At 49.9% G+C, this 15,715-nt stretch overlaps 1 protein-coding gene across 1 annotated transcript; it reads right to left on the bottom strand.

Annotated features, from left to right (window-relative positions):
- Window positions 1–72: 72 nt before the first annotated feature.
- Window positions 73–14,615, bottom strand: TOX4 (TOX high mobility group box family member 4). Its single transcript, XM_075741371.1, has 9 exons — window positions 14,594–14,615; window positions 13,841–13,909; window positions 11,220–11,447; window positions 9,337–9,681; window positions 7,019–7,279; window positions 5,185–5,256; window positions 2,452–3,222; window positions 419–585; window positions 73–270 (listed from the first exon to the last, which is right to left on the bottom strand). The coding sequence occupies exons 1-9, from the start codon at window positions 14,597–14,599 to the stop codon at window positions 207–209; spliced, it is 1,983 nt and encodes a 660-aa protein (XP_075597486.1). The 5' UTR covers window positions 14,600–14,615; the 3' UTR covers window positions 73–206.
- Between the last annotated feature and the right edge of the window lie 1,100 nt (window positions 14,616–15,715).

Genomic DNA, 15,715 nt, shown 5'->3' with positions numbered 1-15,715 from the left:
AACCCGACCCGTTTCGGCGCTGCGAAACACCCCCAAAAAAAAAACCAAACCAACCCCGATGCCTCGATTCGATTTTTCAGCGGTAATTTTAATGAAAGAAGGGAGGGCGGAGAAAAAAAAAAAGAGGGCGGGGTCAAATTTTTGGGGGGAAAAAGGGGAAAAACGGGGGCGCGCCCCGCAAAAAAACCATGACGGGGGCGGTGGGTTTATTTGACGAAGACCACGCTGTTGCCGGCGTTGCGGGCGGCGAGCCAGGCGAGGAAGACGTCGCTACGGCAGGGGGAAAAAAAAATGTGTGAAATTAGAGGAATTGAAATTTGAAATGTTGAAATTTCAAATTTGAAAATTTCGAAATTTTGAAATTTCAAAATTTCGAAATTTGAAAATTTCGAAATTTGAAATTTTAATTCGGACTTACCGGCAATGTTTGACGACGCATTCGCTGCTGCAATATTCCTCGTCCCAGTCGCCGCTGGCAACGGGGGGGTTTTCGCAACCGGCCCGAAGGCACCGAGGTCGGGGGGAGTCGTCGGCCACCGGCGATTCGGCCACCAATTCCACCGACATTTGGGTGGGGGATTCCACCTTTTTTTTTGGGGGGGGGGCAAAAACACCCCCAAAATGTGAAAAATCCCCCCCGAAAAAAGCGTCTCGGCGTTGGCCCAACGTTTTAGGTTGAATTTGAGGGGTTTCGGGTAAAATTCGGAGGTTCGGAGAGAGATCGGCGGCCACCGAAAGGAGCCACCCCCCCCCCCAAAATAATAAAATTTAGGGGGTGATTGGGGCACCCCAAATTTTTTAAAGATCGTAAAGACGCTTGTTTGAGGCAAAAAAAGGCAATTTGGGGGGCAAGGCAAAAAAAAAAATCAGAGTTTGGGCGGTTTTAACACCAAAAAGTCAATTTTGGGGCGTTTTTAACAGCAAAAAGTCAATTTTTGGGTGTTTTTAACAGCAAAAAACCCAATTTTGGACGTTTTTAACAGCAAAAACCCCGATTTTGGACGTTTTTAACAGCAAAATCCCCGTTTTTAGCGTTTTTTTAACTAAAGGGCCCCAATTTTTGGTGGGATAACACTCCAAAAAACCCCATTTTGGGGCTTAAACAGCCAAGAAAGGACTTTTTTTTGGAATTTCTAACACTAAAAAAACCCCAATTTGGGCATTTTTAACACCAAACAACTCGATTTTGGGGCATTTTTAACAGGAAAAAACCCCCAATTTTTGGTGTTTTTAACATTAATCCTCCCCAATTTTTGGCCGTTTTAACACCAAAAAAACCATTTTGGGGGTTAAATACCCCAAAAAAGGACATTTGTTGGGGGACATCTCTCCCCAAAAATCTCCATTTTGGGGTTTTAACACCAAAAAACGCCTTTGGGGGGGGGTGTCACACCAAAAATGACGATTTTGGGGGTTAAATGCTTAAAGCCCCCAGTTTTGGGTCTTAAACACTGAAAACAGCCATTTTTGGGGCTTAAAGCCTCCCAAAAATCACAATTTGGGGGTTTTTAACAACAAAAATCACAATTTTGGAGTTTTTTGATACCAAAACCGCCATTTTTGGGTTAAACCTTCTCAAAAATCACAATTTGGGTTTTTTTTTTTTAACACCACACCCCACAATTTTGGGTTAAACGCTTTCAAAACCCACAATTTTGGGGCCGAAACCCTCCAAACCCTCCAATTTTGGGGCCGAAACCCTCCAATTTTGGGGCCGAAACCCTCCAATTTTGGGGCCGAAACCCTCCAAACTCCTCCAATTTTGGGTCAGAAACCCTCCAAACCCTCCAATTTTGGGTCAGAAACCCTCCAAACCCTCCAATTTTGGGGCCGAAACCCTCCAAACCCCCCAATTTTGGGTCTGAAACCCTCCAAACCCCCCAATTTTGGGTCTGAAACCCTCCAATTTTGGGTCCGAAACCCTCCGAACCCCCCAATTTTGGGTCCGAAACCCTCCAATTTTGGGTCCGAAACCCTCCAAACCCCCCAATTTTGGGGCCGAAACCCTCCGAACCCCCCAATTTTGGGGCCGAAACCCTCCAATTTTGGGTCAGAAACCCTCCAAAACCCCCAATTTTGGGGCCGAAACCCTCCAAACCCTCCAATTTTGGGGCCGAAACCCTCCAAACCCCCCAATTTTGGGTCTGAAACCCTCCAATTTTGGGTCAGAAACCGTCCGAAACCCTCCAATTTTGGGTCCGAAACCCTCCAAACCCCCCAATTTTGGGGCCGAAACCCTCCAAAGCCTCCAATTTTGGGGCCGAAACCCTCCAAACCCCCCAATTTTGGGTCTGAAACCCTCCAATTCTGGACCAGAAACCCTCCAAAACTCTCCAATTTTGGGTCAGAAACCCTCCGAACCCCCCAATTTTGGGGCCAAACCACCCAAACCAGCCCCTTTTTTTTTTTTTTTTTCGGTACCAACCCCCCCCCGCCCCGCAATCCACTCACCTCCGGCACCACGTCCCCCGCGATCATCTCCACCGTCTCCGGCGAACCGTCGCGGCCGACGGCGTCGGCGTCGCCGTTTTGGGGGAGGGCGACGGAATTTCGCGGGGGGGTTTGCTGGGACGGGGCGACGGGCGAGGAAGAGGTGGAGGAGGCGACGGCGTCGGGGGATCCCCGGATTTCTTCTTGCGGGGGGAGGTGAAGGGGTTGGATTTGGAGCGGGGGAGGAGGGAGGATTTTAATTTGGAGGGGAGGGGGCTGCTGGGGGAGGTTGAGGCGGATTTTTTGTTGGGGGGGGGGTTGCTGCATGGCCTGGAGGGGAGGGGGCGGCTGGAGGACGGCGATTTGTTGGGGGGGAGGCGGGTGGTTGGGGGTCGGGGGGGGCATCTGTTGTAAAGGGGGGGGTTGTAACCGGGGGAGTTGGGAAGCGGCGGCTTGGAGGACGGAACGGGTGACGATTTGAGCCGGGGGGGTCAAGTGAAGCGGGGGGGTTTGGGAAGAGGCGGAAGCGGGACGCGACGAGGTCACGACGGCGGCGGGGATGACGGTTACGACGCCGCCTTGGGAGGAGACGGTTAAAGACGGGGGGAGCATTTGTTTGGGGATGATGATTTTGGTGATGCTGGGGGGGGCGGCGGGAGGGGGAGGCGGGTTCGGAGGCGGGGAGGAAGAGGAAGAGGAGGAGGAAGGAGGGGCGGGGGAAGAGGAAGAGGAAGGAGGGGCGACGGCGACGGCGGGGGGGCTGGGTTCGGGTTCCGGTGGGTCCGTTGAGGTCTTGGAGGGGTTGAGGAAATGGGAAAAATTGGGGTGAAAAAATCAGCAAAAAAAAAAAAAAGGCTCCCAAAACCCGCCCCCCCCCCAAAACAACCCACAAACCCCCACCAAAAACCCCACCAAAACCAACCAAAAACCCACAGAAAACCACCAAACCCCACCAACCCCCACCAAAAAAGCACCAAAAGCCACCAAAAAGTCCACGAAACCCCACCAAAAACCCATCAAAACCCACAAAAACCCCCACAAAACCCTACCAAAACCCCACAAAACCCCACCTAAACTCTACCAAAACCCACAAAAACACAAAAAGGCCACCAAAAATCCATCAAAAAACCATCAAAACCTACAAAACCCTCCAAAACCTCACCAAAAATCCACAAAACCCCACAAAACCACCAAAACCCCACCAAACCCCCCCAAAACCACCAAAAACCCCCCAAAACCCACCAAAAACCCCCCAAACCCCCCCAAAACCCACCAAAACCTCACAAACCCCACCAAAACCCCACCAAAAATCCACCAAAACCCCACCAAAACCCACCCAAAACCCACCCAAAAACCCCCCAAAACCCCCAAAACCTCACAAAACCCACCAAACCCCCCCCAAAAATCCACCAAACTCCCCCCAAAACCCCCCAAAAAACCCCAAACCCCCACAAAACCCACCAAAAAACCCCAAAAATCCACCAAACCACCCCAAAACCCCCCCAAAAAAAACCCAAAACCCACCAACCCCCCCCAAAACCTCACAAAACCCACCAAAACCCCACCAACCCCCCCCCAAAAAACCACCAAAAAACCCCAAAACCCCACAAAACCCCCCAAAACCCCCCCAAAAAAACCCCAATACCCCACAAAACCCCCCAAAAACCCACCAAACCCCCCCAAAACCCCACCAAAAATCCACCAACCCCCCCAAAAAACCACCAAAAAACCCCAAAACCCCCCAAAAACCCCCAAAACTCCCCAAAACCCCCCCAAAAATCCACCAACCCCCCCAAAACCCCAAAACCCACCAAACCCCCCCAAAAACCTCACAAAACCCCCCAAAACCCCACCAAAAATCCACCAACCCCCCCAAAAATCCACCCAAAAACCCCAAAACCCCACAAAACCCCCCAAAAATCCACCAAACCCCCCCAAAACCCCCCCAAAAAAACCCAAAACCCACCAACCCCCCCCCAAACCTCACAAAACCCCACCAAAAATCCACCAAACCCACAAAACCCCCCAAAAAAACCCCCAAACCCCACAAAACCCCAAAACCCCCCCAAAAAACCCCCAAAACCCCACAAAACCCCCCCAAAACCCACCAAACCCCCCAAAAACCCCACCAAAAATCCACCAACCCCCCCAAAAATCCACCCAAAAACCCCAAAACCCCACAAAACCCCCCAAAAACCCCCCAAAAATCCACCAAACCCCCCCAAAACCCCCCAAAAAAACCCCAAAACCCACCAACCCCCCCCAAAACCTCACAAAACCCCACCAAAAATCCAACCCCCCCAAAAACCACCAAAAAACCCCAAAAACCCACAAACCCCACCAAAAACCCACCAAAAAAAACCCCAAAACCCCACAAAACCCCCCAAAAACCCACCAAACCCCCCCAAAACCCACCAAAAAAACCCCAAAACCCCCCAAAACCCCCCCAAAAAACCCCCAAAACCCACCAAAAACCCACCAAACCCCCCCAAAAACCACCAAAAAAACCCCAAAACCCCCCCAAACCCCCCCAAAAACCCCCCCAAAACCCCACAAAACCCCACAAAACCCCACAAAACCCCCCAAAAATCCACCAAACCCCCCCAAAAAACCCCAAAACCCCCCCAAAAAACCCCCAAAACCCCCCAAAAAAATCCCCCAAACCCCCCCAAAAGTGTTGAGAATTTGGGGGGGGGGGGGATGTGGTACATTTTTGGGGGACCCCCCCCCCAAAAAATAAGGGGGGGACGTTACCTGGATGGCGCGATAAGCCGCCAGCGCCTTCAGGTACTCCTTCTTGGCCGCCTCCGTCTTCCGCTTGTAGACCTGGAGAAAAGTGGTGGTGGGTGGGGGGGTGTCAAAGTTTGGGGGGGTTGAGAGGCGGCACCCCCTTTTTTTTTGGGGTGGGGACAGCGGAAAGGGGCCCCCCAAATCCATAATTTTAATTTGGGGATCTCTCCCGCTACACTCCGGGGCGTATCGGGGTCACCACGTTCTTCTGAAGTTGACTTGAGGCTTCAACCAAGATGTTCTTCTACTTTCAAACGCTTCCAAAATTTTGGGGGTTCTCCCACCTAATTTTGGGGCTCCCCCCACTAATTTTGGGCTTCTCCTCAATTTTGGGGTCTCCTCCTTCATATCTCAGGATCTTCTGTTCCTCTCCTCCCTACATTGGGTTCTTCATGACCTTCTCCACTTGATCCTCCAACCACAACGTTCCTCCTCTTCTCCCACTAAAGCCCCTCCCAATTTCGGCGCTCCCCGACCAATTTTGAGGTCTCCTCCTCCACATTTTGGAATCCCACCCCAATTTTGGGGTCTTCTCCTTCATACCTCAGGATCTTCTGCTCCTCTTCCTACATTGGGTTCTTCGTGACCTTCTCAACTTGATCCTCCAACCACAACGTTCCTCCTCTTCTCCCACTAAAGCCCCTCCCAATTTCGGCGCTCCCCGACCAATTTTGGGGTCTCCTCCTCCACATTTTCCAATCCCACCCCAATTTTGGGGTCTTCTCCTTCATATCTCAAGATCTTTTGCTTCTCTTCGCCCTACATTGGGTTCTTCATGACCTTCTCAACTTGATCCTCCAACCACAACGTTCCTCCTCTTCTCCCACTAAAACCCCTCCCAATTTTGGGGCTCCTTGACCAATTTTGGGGTCTTCTCCTTCATATCTCAAGATCTTTTGCTTGTCTTAGCTCTACATTGGGTTCTTCGTGACCTTCTCAACTTGATACTCCAACCACAACGTTCCTCCTCTTCTCCCACTAAAACCCCTCCCAATTTCGACGCTCCCCGACCAATTTTGAGGTCTCCTCCTCCACATTTTCCAATCCCACCCCAATTTTGGGGTCTTCTCCTTCATATCTCAAGATCTTTTGCTTCTCTTCGCCCTACGTTGGGTTCTTCATGACCTTCTCAACTTGATCCTCCAACCACAACGTTCCTCCTCTTCTCCCACTAAAGCCCCTCCCAATTTTGGGGCTCCTTAACCAATTTTGGGGTCTTCTCCTTCATATCTCAGGATCTTCTGTTCCTCTTCCTACATTGGGTTCTTCACGACCTTCTCCACTTGATCCTCCAACCACAACGTTCCTCCTCTTCTCCCACTAAAGCCCCTCCCAATTTTGGCGCTCCCCGACCAATTTTGAGGTCTCCCCCTCCACATTTTGGAATCCCACCCCAATTTTGGGGTCTTCTCCTTCATATCTCAGGATCTTCTGCTCCTCTTCCTACATTGGGTTCTTCGTGACCTTCTCCAGTTGATCCTCCAACCACAACGTTCCTCCTCTTCTCCCACTAAAACCCCTCCCAATTTTGGTGCTCCTTGACCAATTTTGGGGTCTTCTCCTTCATATCTCAAGATCTTTTGCTTGTCTTAGCTCTACATTGGGTTCTTCATGACCTTCTCCACTTGATCCTCCAACCACAACGTTCCTCCTCTTCTCCCACTAAAGCCCCTCCCAATTTCGGCGCTCCCCGAGCAATTTTGAGGTCTCCTCCTCCACATTTTCCAATCCCACCCCAATTTTGGGGTCTCCCCTCGTATTTCGGGGTTCCTAACCCCCACCCCCCCCCTCTCCCTACCTGCTTCTGCTCCTCCCCGAGGCTGTCCCACATGGAAGCGACGATTTTGGAGACCTCCCCGAAGGTGGCGTTGGGGTTCTGGCCCTTGATGGCCGCCTGGGTGTCGCGGAAGAAGAGGGCGTAGGCGGAGACGGGTTTTTGGGGTTCGTTGGGGTCCTTCTTCTTCTTGGGTTTCTTGGGGGGCTTCCCCCGGCGAGGTCCTTCCCCCGCGGGCGGGGCCGGGGTGGGCGGAGCCGGCGGGGAAGGTTTGGGAGGAGGAGCCTGCGGATAGGGCGAGAGGGTGAGAAAGGGGGGCGGGGTTTTGAAGCCCCGCCCCCCCCCTTTCCCCAGTGGGGGTTTTCAAAAATTTGGAAATTTTGGAGAAATTTTGGAGAATTTTGTTGGGGAAAAGGAAGAAAATTTTGGGGGGGGGGGGGGATGAAGAAAAGGGGGGGAAAAATGGTGGGGGGGTGAAAAAGGGGGAAAATTGATTTGGAAGGAAAAAAAAAGGAGGAAATTGGTTTCAGGGAAAAGGCGGAAATTAAGAAAAAAAGAAAAAATTAAATTTAACAAAGAAATTAAGAAAAAAGGAGAAAATGAAAAAGGGAAAAAATTACATTAAAAAAGAAAATTACATTAAGAAAAAAATTAAAAGATAAAAATCACATTAGAAAAAGATTTAAAAAATGAAGAAAAAAGGCAAAAAATTAAATTAGAAAAAACTAAAGATGAAAAAAAATTAAAATAGAAAAAAGAAAATTAAGAAAAACACAAAAAATGAAAAAATGAAAAAATTAGATTAGAAAAAGTTAAAAAAGAAAAATTAAAAAAAGAAAAAATTTAAGAAAAAAGCAAAAAATTAAATTTGAAAAAATAAAAAATATTTAAAAAAGGAAAAACTTAGAAAATAAAATTAAATTGGAAAAAAACCAGGAAAAAATTAAATTAGCAAAAAAAACAAGAAAAAAATTCAGAAAAAATAAGAACAAATATAATGGGGTTTTTTTGGCCTTTCTGAATATTATTTTAGGATTTCGGGACAACATCTTTTGGGGTGTTTTGGGGAATTTTTGGGGGTGTTTTGGGGATTTTTTTGGGGCATTTTGGTGATTTTGGGGGGTATTTTTCGCCTTTTTTGGCTTTTCTGGGGGATGTTTTTGGATTTTGGGGCAATATTTTGGGATTTTTGCAGGTGTTTTTGGATTTGGGGGGATTTTTTGGATTTTTGGGGGGTGTTTTGGGGATTTTTTGGGTGTTTTGGGGATTTTTGGGGTGTTTTGGGGATTTTTTAGGGTGTTTTTTGCTTTTTTTGGCTTTTCTGGGGGGTTGGTTTTGGAGTTTTGGGGCAATATTTTGGGATATTTGTGGGCATTTTTGGATTTTGGGGGGGATTTGATTTTTCGGGGGTGTTTTGGGGATTTTTTGGGGTATGTTTTGCTTTTTTTGGCCTTTTTGGGGGTTGTTTTTGGATTTTGGGGGAGTATTTTTGGATTTTTGGCCTTTTGAGGGTCACTTTTTGATTTTTGAGGGCTCATTTTTGGATTTCAGGGGGTATTTTGGGTATTTTGGGGGTGTTTTGGTGATTTTTTGGGGTATTTCTTGCTCTTTTTGGCTTTTCCAGGTGGTGGTTTTGGATTTTTGGGCCGATATTTTTTTTTTGCGGATTTTTTTTTTGGGCCGATATTTTTTGTGATATTTTTTGCGGGTTCTTTTTGGGCCAATATTTTTTGTGATTTTTTTGCAATTTTTTTTTTTGGGCCGATATTTTTTGCGGATTTTTTTTTGGGCCGACATTTTTTGTGATATTTTTTGCGATATCTTTTTTTGGGCCGATATTTTTTGTGATTTTTTTGCGATTTTTTTTTTTGGGCCGATATTTTTTGTGATATTTTTTGCGATTTTTTTTTTTGGGCCGATATTTTTTGTGATATTTTTTGCGATTTTTTTTTTTGGGCCGATATTTTTTGTGATATTTTTGCGATTTTTTTTTTGGGGCTGATATTTTTTGTGATATTTTTTGCGATTTTTTTTTTTTGGGCCGGTATTTTTTGTGATATTTTTTGCAGATTACTTTTTTTGGGCCGATATTTTTTGTGATTTTTTTTTTTGGGCCGATATTTTTTGCGGATTTTTTTTTGGGCCGATATTTGTTGTGATATTTTTTGCGATATTTTTTTTTTGGGCCGATATTTTTTGCGGATTTTTTTTGGGGCCGCTATTTTTTTTTTGCGGGATTTTTGCGGGCGGTTTTGGATTTTGGAGGGGATTTTTTGGATTTTTGGGGGTGTTTTGGGATTTTTTTTTTTTGGGGGGGGGGGGGGTGTTCGTCTCTTCCTCACCCTGCGGAACTCTTCGGCCTCGTCCTCCTGCAGCGACCCGGTGGGAGACGGGGTGGGGGAGAGTCGTTCCTCGGCGGGGGGAGGCGAAGAAGAAGAAGAAGAAGGAGCAGGAGGAGGAGGAGGAGGAGGAGGAGGGGGGGGCGTTAAATTCGGGGGAGCCCCTTGGACGTTTCCAGGCGTCGACCCCCCCAAACTGAGCCCCAGTTGGGAGCTGAGCTCGGACTGGTCGATGGTGGTCAGTTGCCCGGGGGCCAGTAGCCCCCCGGGGCTGAGAGCGGCCATCGGCACCTCGATGGTGACGGGGGGGGGGGCGTTGTACTGACCCCCCATCGGGGGATCCAGCTCCTGGGGAAACCAAACAAAAATTAATTTGGGGGGGGGGGGGGGGCGGGGGAAGAAGAGGGGATGACACAGAGACACCCCAAAAATCATCACCCGCCAAAATAATTTAGTGGCACCGTGCGGAAGTTATTTCCTCTTTTCACCCCGAAAATTCGCGCTATTTCCCCCCCTCGCCAGAATTTCGGGGGACCCCTCCTAGCATAAGCAGCCCCCCCCCATCACCCCCCTCCCTTCCCCCCCAAAATCCCCCCTAACCCCCCCAAAAAAGACATTATCCCCCAAAAAACCCCCCTTTTCACCCCCCAAAACCCCCTTTCCCCCCCAAAAAAAAAACCCTTTTGCCCCCCAATATTTTGGGGGTACCCCCCCCTTACCATCACCAGCCCCCCCACATCACCCCCCCTCCCCTTAACCCCCCCTTATTCCCCCCAAACCCCCTTTCCCTCCTCCAAACCCCCCCTTAAACCCCCCCAAAACCTCATTTCCCCCCCCCCCCCAAAATCTTCCTTTCCCCCCCAAACCCCCTTTTTTTCCCCTAAAACCCCCTTTTTTCCCCAAAAATTTTGGGGGTACCCCCCTCTTACCATCACCAGCCCCCCCACATCACCCCCCCTCCCCTTAACCCCCCCTTATTCCCCCCCAACCCCCCCTTTATTTCACCTCAATATCTCCTTTCCCCCCTCCAAACCCCCCCATACCCCCCTAATTTCCCCCCCCAAATCCTCATTTTTCCCCCCAAAACCCCCCTTTTCCCCCCCAAAATTTTGGGGGTACCCCCCTCTTACCATCACCAGCCCCCCCACATCACCCCCCCTCCCCTTAACCCCCCCCTTATTCCCCCCAAACCCCCTTTCCCCCCTCCAAACCCCCCCAAAAACCCCATTCCCCCCCCCAAAAATCTTCCTTTTCCCCCCCAAACCCCCTTTTTTTTCCCCTAAAACCCCCTTTTTTCCCCAAAAATTTTGGGGGTACCCCCCCTTACCATCACCAGCCCCCCCACATCACCCCCCCTCCCCTCAACCCCCCCTTATTCCCCTCCAAACCCCCCCAAAAACCCCATTCCCCCCCAAAAAAATCTTCCTTTTCCCCCCCAAACCCCCTTTTTTTCCCCTAAAACCCCCTTTTCCCCCCCAAAATTTTGGGGGTACCCCCCTCTTACCATCACCAGCCCCCCCACATCACCCCCCCTCCCCTTAAGCTCCCCTTATTCCCCCCAAACCCCCTTTCCCCCCTCCAAACCCCCCCAAAAACCCCATTTCCCCCCCCAAAAAAATCTTCCTTTTCCCCCAAAAAACCCCCTTTTTTTTCCCCTAAAACCCCCTTTTTTCCCCAAAAATTTTGGGGGTACCCCCCTCTTACCATCACCAGCCCCCCCACATCACCCCCCCTCCCCTTAACCCCCCCTTATTCCCCCCCCAAACCTCCTTTCCCCCCTCCAACCCCCCCCTTAAACCCCCAATTTCCCCCTCAAAATCCTTTTTCCCCTCAAAACCCCCCTTTTCCCCCCCAAAATTTTGGGGTGCCCCCCCCCCCCCTCTTACCATGGTCAGCCCCCCCGCCAGCAGCCCCCCGCTTTGCTCCATCAATCCGTGGGCGATTCCCATCTCCAGGCTCTGAACCCCGTAAGGAGGAGGAGGAAAAGGGGGGTCGGGGGTCCCCCCCGTCTCCCCCAAATCCTCAAAGTCGGAGACCCCCAGGGAGGGGTCGGCGTCCAACGCGATCGGGGGGATCTCGAACTCCTCGTCCCCCAAACTCGGGGTGTGGAAAGTCTGCGGGGGGGGGGGGAACGACACCGGGAGGGGCGGAGCCAGGTCAGGGCCGCACCCCCCCCCAAAAATTCGGCAAAAATTTGGGGGGGTTTGAGTCATTTTCAGGTTAAAACCCCCAATTTTCAAGGGTTTTCTGGGCTTTTTCCCACCTCAAATTGGAATTTTTAGGCGTGGTATATTCAATCGGGAAGTTTCAAGCAAAATTTTGCCGATTTCGAGACTAAATCGCGACGCTTTCTACGCAAGTTTTGCCGATTGAGGCGCTAAATTCTGTGGTTTTGTAAAAAAAAGGGAACTTTGCAAAACGTTTCGGGGAAAAAAACCTCAAACTTCAGCGCTTAAAACCGGCTTTTCCCAAAAAATTTACAGTTTTCCCTCAAAATTCTTATTTTCAAGCGTTAAAACTCAAATTTGGAAGATTTAATGAACACTTTGCAACTTTTAATTTACAATTTCTTATTTATAAAACACATTTTAAATAATTTCCCTCAATTTTTCCTCCAAACAAAATAATTTTGCGGGGAGATTGCGGCATTTTAGGGGCCAATTTGATTTTTTTCCAAGGGATTTGGGACCAATTTTGACCCAAATTCCCATTTTCTGGTGTTAAATTTTAAGGTCTCAAATTTAAATTAATATTTTAGCAATTTTTCACATTCATAGTTTATCTTTTTTCTTAAAAAAACGCAATTTGGGGGGGAGTTGAGTCATTTTGGGGGTGAAATTTGAAGTTTTCAGGGGGTTTTTGGCACGGTCCCACCTCAAATTTCAATTTCCAGCCATTAAATAATGAATTTGCAAATTTTATGACTTAGAAATTTAAATACCAAGTTTCAAATATTGAAAAACATTTCCAATTTTAATTTTTCCCTTAATAAAGAAGCAATTTTAGGGCTTAAAATCAGAATTTTTCAAAGGTTTTTTAAGAAATTTTGAATCAAATTCCAATTTTAAGGAGTTCATCAAATTTCAATTCTTCATTAAAACTTTACAAATTCAAAAGTTTCCCTTTTTAAAAAATATTTTTTATATATTTTTTAATAAACAATTTGAGAAGTTTGGGGCATTTTGGTGCCTTTTTTTGTTTCATTTTCAGCTATTTTGTGCCGGGTTTGGCTATTTTTGTGCCATTTCCAGGTATTTTGGGACCTTTCGGTGAAATTTGCGGGTTTCCAGTTTTGACGGGGGATTTTGGGGGCGTTTTCATCCATTTCGGGGCGTTTTTGTGCGTTTTTTTACTATTTTTGTGCCTTTTTCATCTGTTTTGGAGCTTTTTGGTGCTATTTTTATCTGGTTTGGGGCATTTTTGGGTCATTTTTGCCTATTTTTGGGGCATTTTTCGCCATTTTTTGCTATTTTTGTGCTATTTTCATGATTTTGAAGACATCTTTGTGCCATTTTTGGCTCTTTTTGTGTAATTTTCATTAATTTTGCAGCATTTTTGTGCTTTTTTTCCTCCCTCATTTATTTGGCGGCATTTTTCTGCCATTTTCAGCTATTTTGGGGCATTTTGGTTCTAATTTTGGCTATTTCTGTTTCATTTTAATCAATTTTGGGGTATTTCGCTGCCATTTTTGGCTATTTTAGTGTGATTTTCAGTCACTTTAGAGTATTTCAATCAATTCGGGGTCATTTTGGTGCGATTTTTGGCTATTTTAGTGTCATTTTCAGCTACTTCAGCGTATTTTAATCAATTTGGGGGCATTTCGGCACTATTTTAGTGTCATTTTCAGCTATTTTTGGGCACTTTAATCAATTTGGGGGCATTTTGGTGCAATTTTTGGCTATTTTTGTGTCATTTTCAGCTATTCTAGAACATTTTAATTAATTTTGAAACACCTTGATACTACTTTTAATTATTTTAGCGTTAGTTTTAGCTACTTTAAAACATTTTAATCAATTTGAAAACATTTTACCACTAGTTTTAGGTGTTTTTATGTCATTTTCAACTATTTCAAAGCACTTTAATTGATTTTTACAACATCTTTATATTTTCTTCCATCGTTTCAAGGCATTTTGGTGCCACTTTTTTCCTCTTTTTGTGCTATTTTTACCCATTCGGAGACATCCCACTGCCGGTTTTGGCTATTTTGGGGCATTTTCCTGCCGTTTTTGTGTATTTAGAAAAATTCCAGCGCCATTTTTTTTTTGCCCTTTTCCCTCATTTCTTTTTCGGAACGAACTGGCCGCCATTCGGGCGCCCTTCGCCCCTTAAACCGCCGGTTTTCACCCCGTTTTGTCCCAAATCCTCCCCCCCCCCGCCACCCCAACCCCTCCCGTTTCCGCCTTTCCTTTTTAACCAATTCCACGGGGTTTTCGCTCAGTTTTTTCCTCTCTCTCCCCCTCCAAATTTTGGGGGTGCCCCCCCCACCCCCCCCCCCCCGTGGGGGTACCTCGGCGCCGGTGAGGAAGGGGTGCGCCGTGCCGGTGATGGCCAGGTAGTTGTCGCTTCCGCCGGGGAACTGGGGGGGGGGGGGGGGGCGGCGAGTTTTGGGGGGAAGTGGGGTGGGTGAGGGGGAGGGCAGTGTGGGGGCACCCCCAGACCCAAATCCACCCGGAGGTGCCCCGGGTGCTCCCCAAGGCCCAAATCCACCCATGGGTGCCCCCCCAAATCCCCAGAAATCTCACTGGATGCTCCTCCGTGACCCACACCCACCCCTGGGTGCCCCTCAGGGCCCAAATCCACCCCTGCAGCCCCCCCCCTCACCCCTGGGTGCCCCTCAAGGCCCAAATCCACCCCTGCAGCCCCCTACCCCACCCCTGGGTGCCCCTCAAGGCCCAAATCCACCCCTGGAGCCCCCCCCCCACCCCTGGGTGCCCCTCAAGGCCCAAATCCACCCCCAGCCCCCCCCCCCACCCCTGGGTGCCCCCCAAGGCCCAAATCCACCCCCAGCCCCCCCCCCCACCCCTGGGTGCCCCTCAGGGCCCAAATCCACCCCTGGAGCCCCCCCCCCCACCCCTGGGTGCCCCTCAAGGCCCAAATCCACCCCTGGAGCCCCCCCCCCACCCCTGGGTGCCCCCCCCCGGCACCCCTCTCCCCTCGGCCGACCCCTAACCCTCTCCCCCACCCCCCCACCCACATCCCGGGGTCCCCCGTGGGCGCTGACCCCCCCCCCGGGCCCGTTCCTTCCCCCCCCCCCCTTCACCTCCATGACTCCGCCGCCGAACGAGAGACTGGCGCCCTTGGCCCGGAAGCGGAAGTGCCTCCTTTTCTTCCCCCCCGTGACGGCACTTCCGGTCGGTGATCATAGAGAGGTCGGCGGAGGCACGGCAAGGGGAGGGGAAGGGTTGGAGGACTCGGGCTAGAGCGTCATAGAGAAGGGGGGGCGGTCATAGAGAGGCGGAGGGACGGAGCGTCGCCGGAAGCGAAGGGGCGTGGTCTTTCCCCGCCCTCTCTCTCCCCCCCCTCAACCGGAAGCGGGAGGAGTAGAGGCGGCGTCCGCCGGCGGGCAGAGCGGCCCTGGGAGGGTTACGGCGTCATGCCGCGCGCGGGACGCGTCCGGTACGTCATCGGCGGCGACGCCCGGGGCGGGGGCGGGTGGGGGGGGGGGGTTGGTGGGGGGCGCGTGCTGGGGGGGGGGGGTGTGGTATATCGGGGCCTGTAGGGTATATCGGGGCCTGTAGGGTATATCGGGGCCTGTAGGGTATATCGGGGCCTGTAGGGTATATCGGGGCCTGTAGGGGCCCTGCGGCGGGGGATGGGCCGCGCTGGGGCCTGCGGGGGGGGGGGGGACGTATAGGGGATGTATAGGGGATGTATGGGGGATATAGGGGACGTATAGGGAGATATAGGGGACGTATAGGGGATAGAGGGGACGTATAGGGGCCTATAGGGGATGTATAGGGGACGTATAGGGGATATAGGGGATGTATGGGGCCTATAGGGGATGTATAGGGGGTGTATAGGGGCCTATAGGGGATGTATAGGGAGATATAGGGGACATATAGGGGATATGGGGGCCCATAGGGGATGTATAGGGGATGTATAGGGGCCTATAGGGGACATATATGGATATAGGGGACGTATAGGGGACCTATAGGGGACATATAGGGGCCTATAGAGAATGTATAGGGGATATAGGGGATGTATAGGGGGATAGAGGGGCCTATAGGGGACGTATAGGGGATATGGGGGCCTATAGGGGATGTATAGGGGATGTATAGGGGATGTATGGGGGATATAGGGGACGTATAGGGGATATGGGGGCCCATAGGGGACATATAGGGGACGTATAGGGGATGTATAGGGGCCTATAGGGGATGTATGG

This window comes from Balearica regulorum, unplaced genomic scaffold (genome assembly GCF_011004875.1).
Source record: "Balearica regulorum gibbericeps isolate bBalReg1 unplaced genomic scaffold, bBalReg1.pri S35, whole genome shotgun sequence".
Lineage (NCBI taxonomy): Eukaryota > Metazoa > Chordata > Aves > Gruiformes > Gruidae > Balearica > Balearica regulorum.
This window is presented reverse-complemented; position numbering and strand designations above follow the sequence as displayed.

What these genes read in the sequence shown, in the direction of transcription:
- TOX4 (XM_075741371.1), bottom strand. An exon ending in CCTTCCTCACCGGCGCCGAG is followed by an intron (nt 11,448 to 13,840) that starts GTACCCCCACGG and finishes CCCCCCCCGCAG; the next exon opens with ACTTTCCACACCCCGAGTTT. An exon ending in TGGCGGGGGGGCTGACCATG is followed by an intron (nt 9,682 to 11,219) that starts GTAAGAGGGGGG and finishes TGGTTTCCCCAG; the next exon opens with GAGCTGGATCCCCCGATGGG.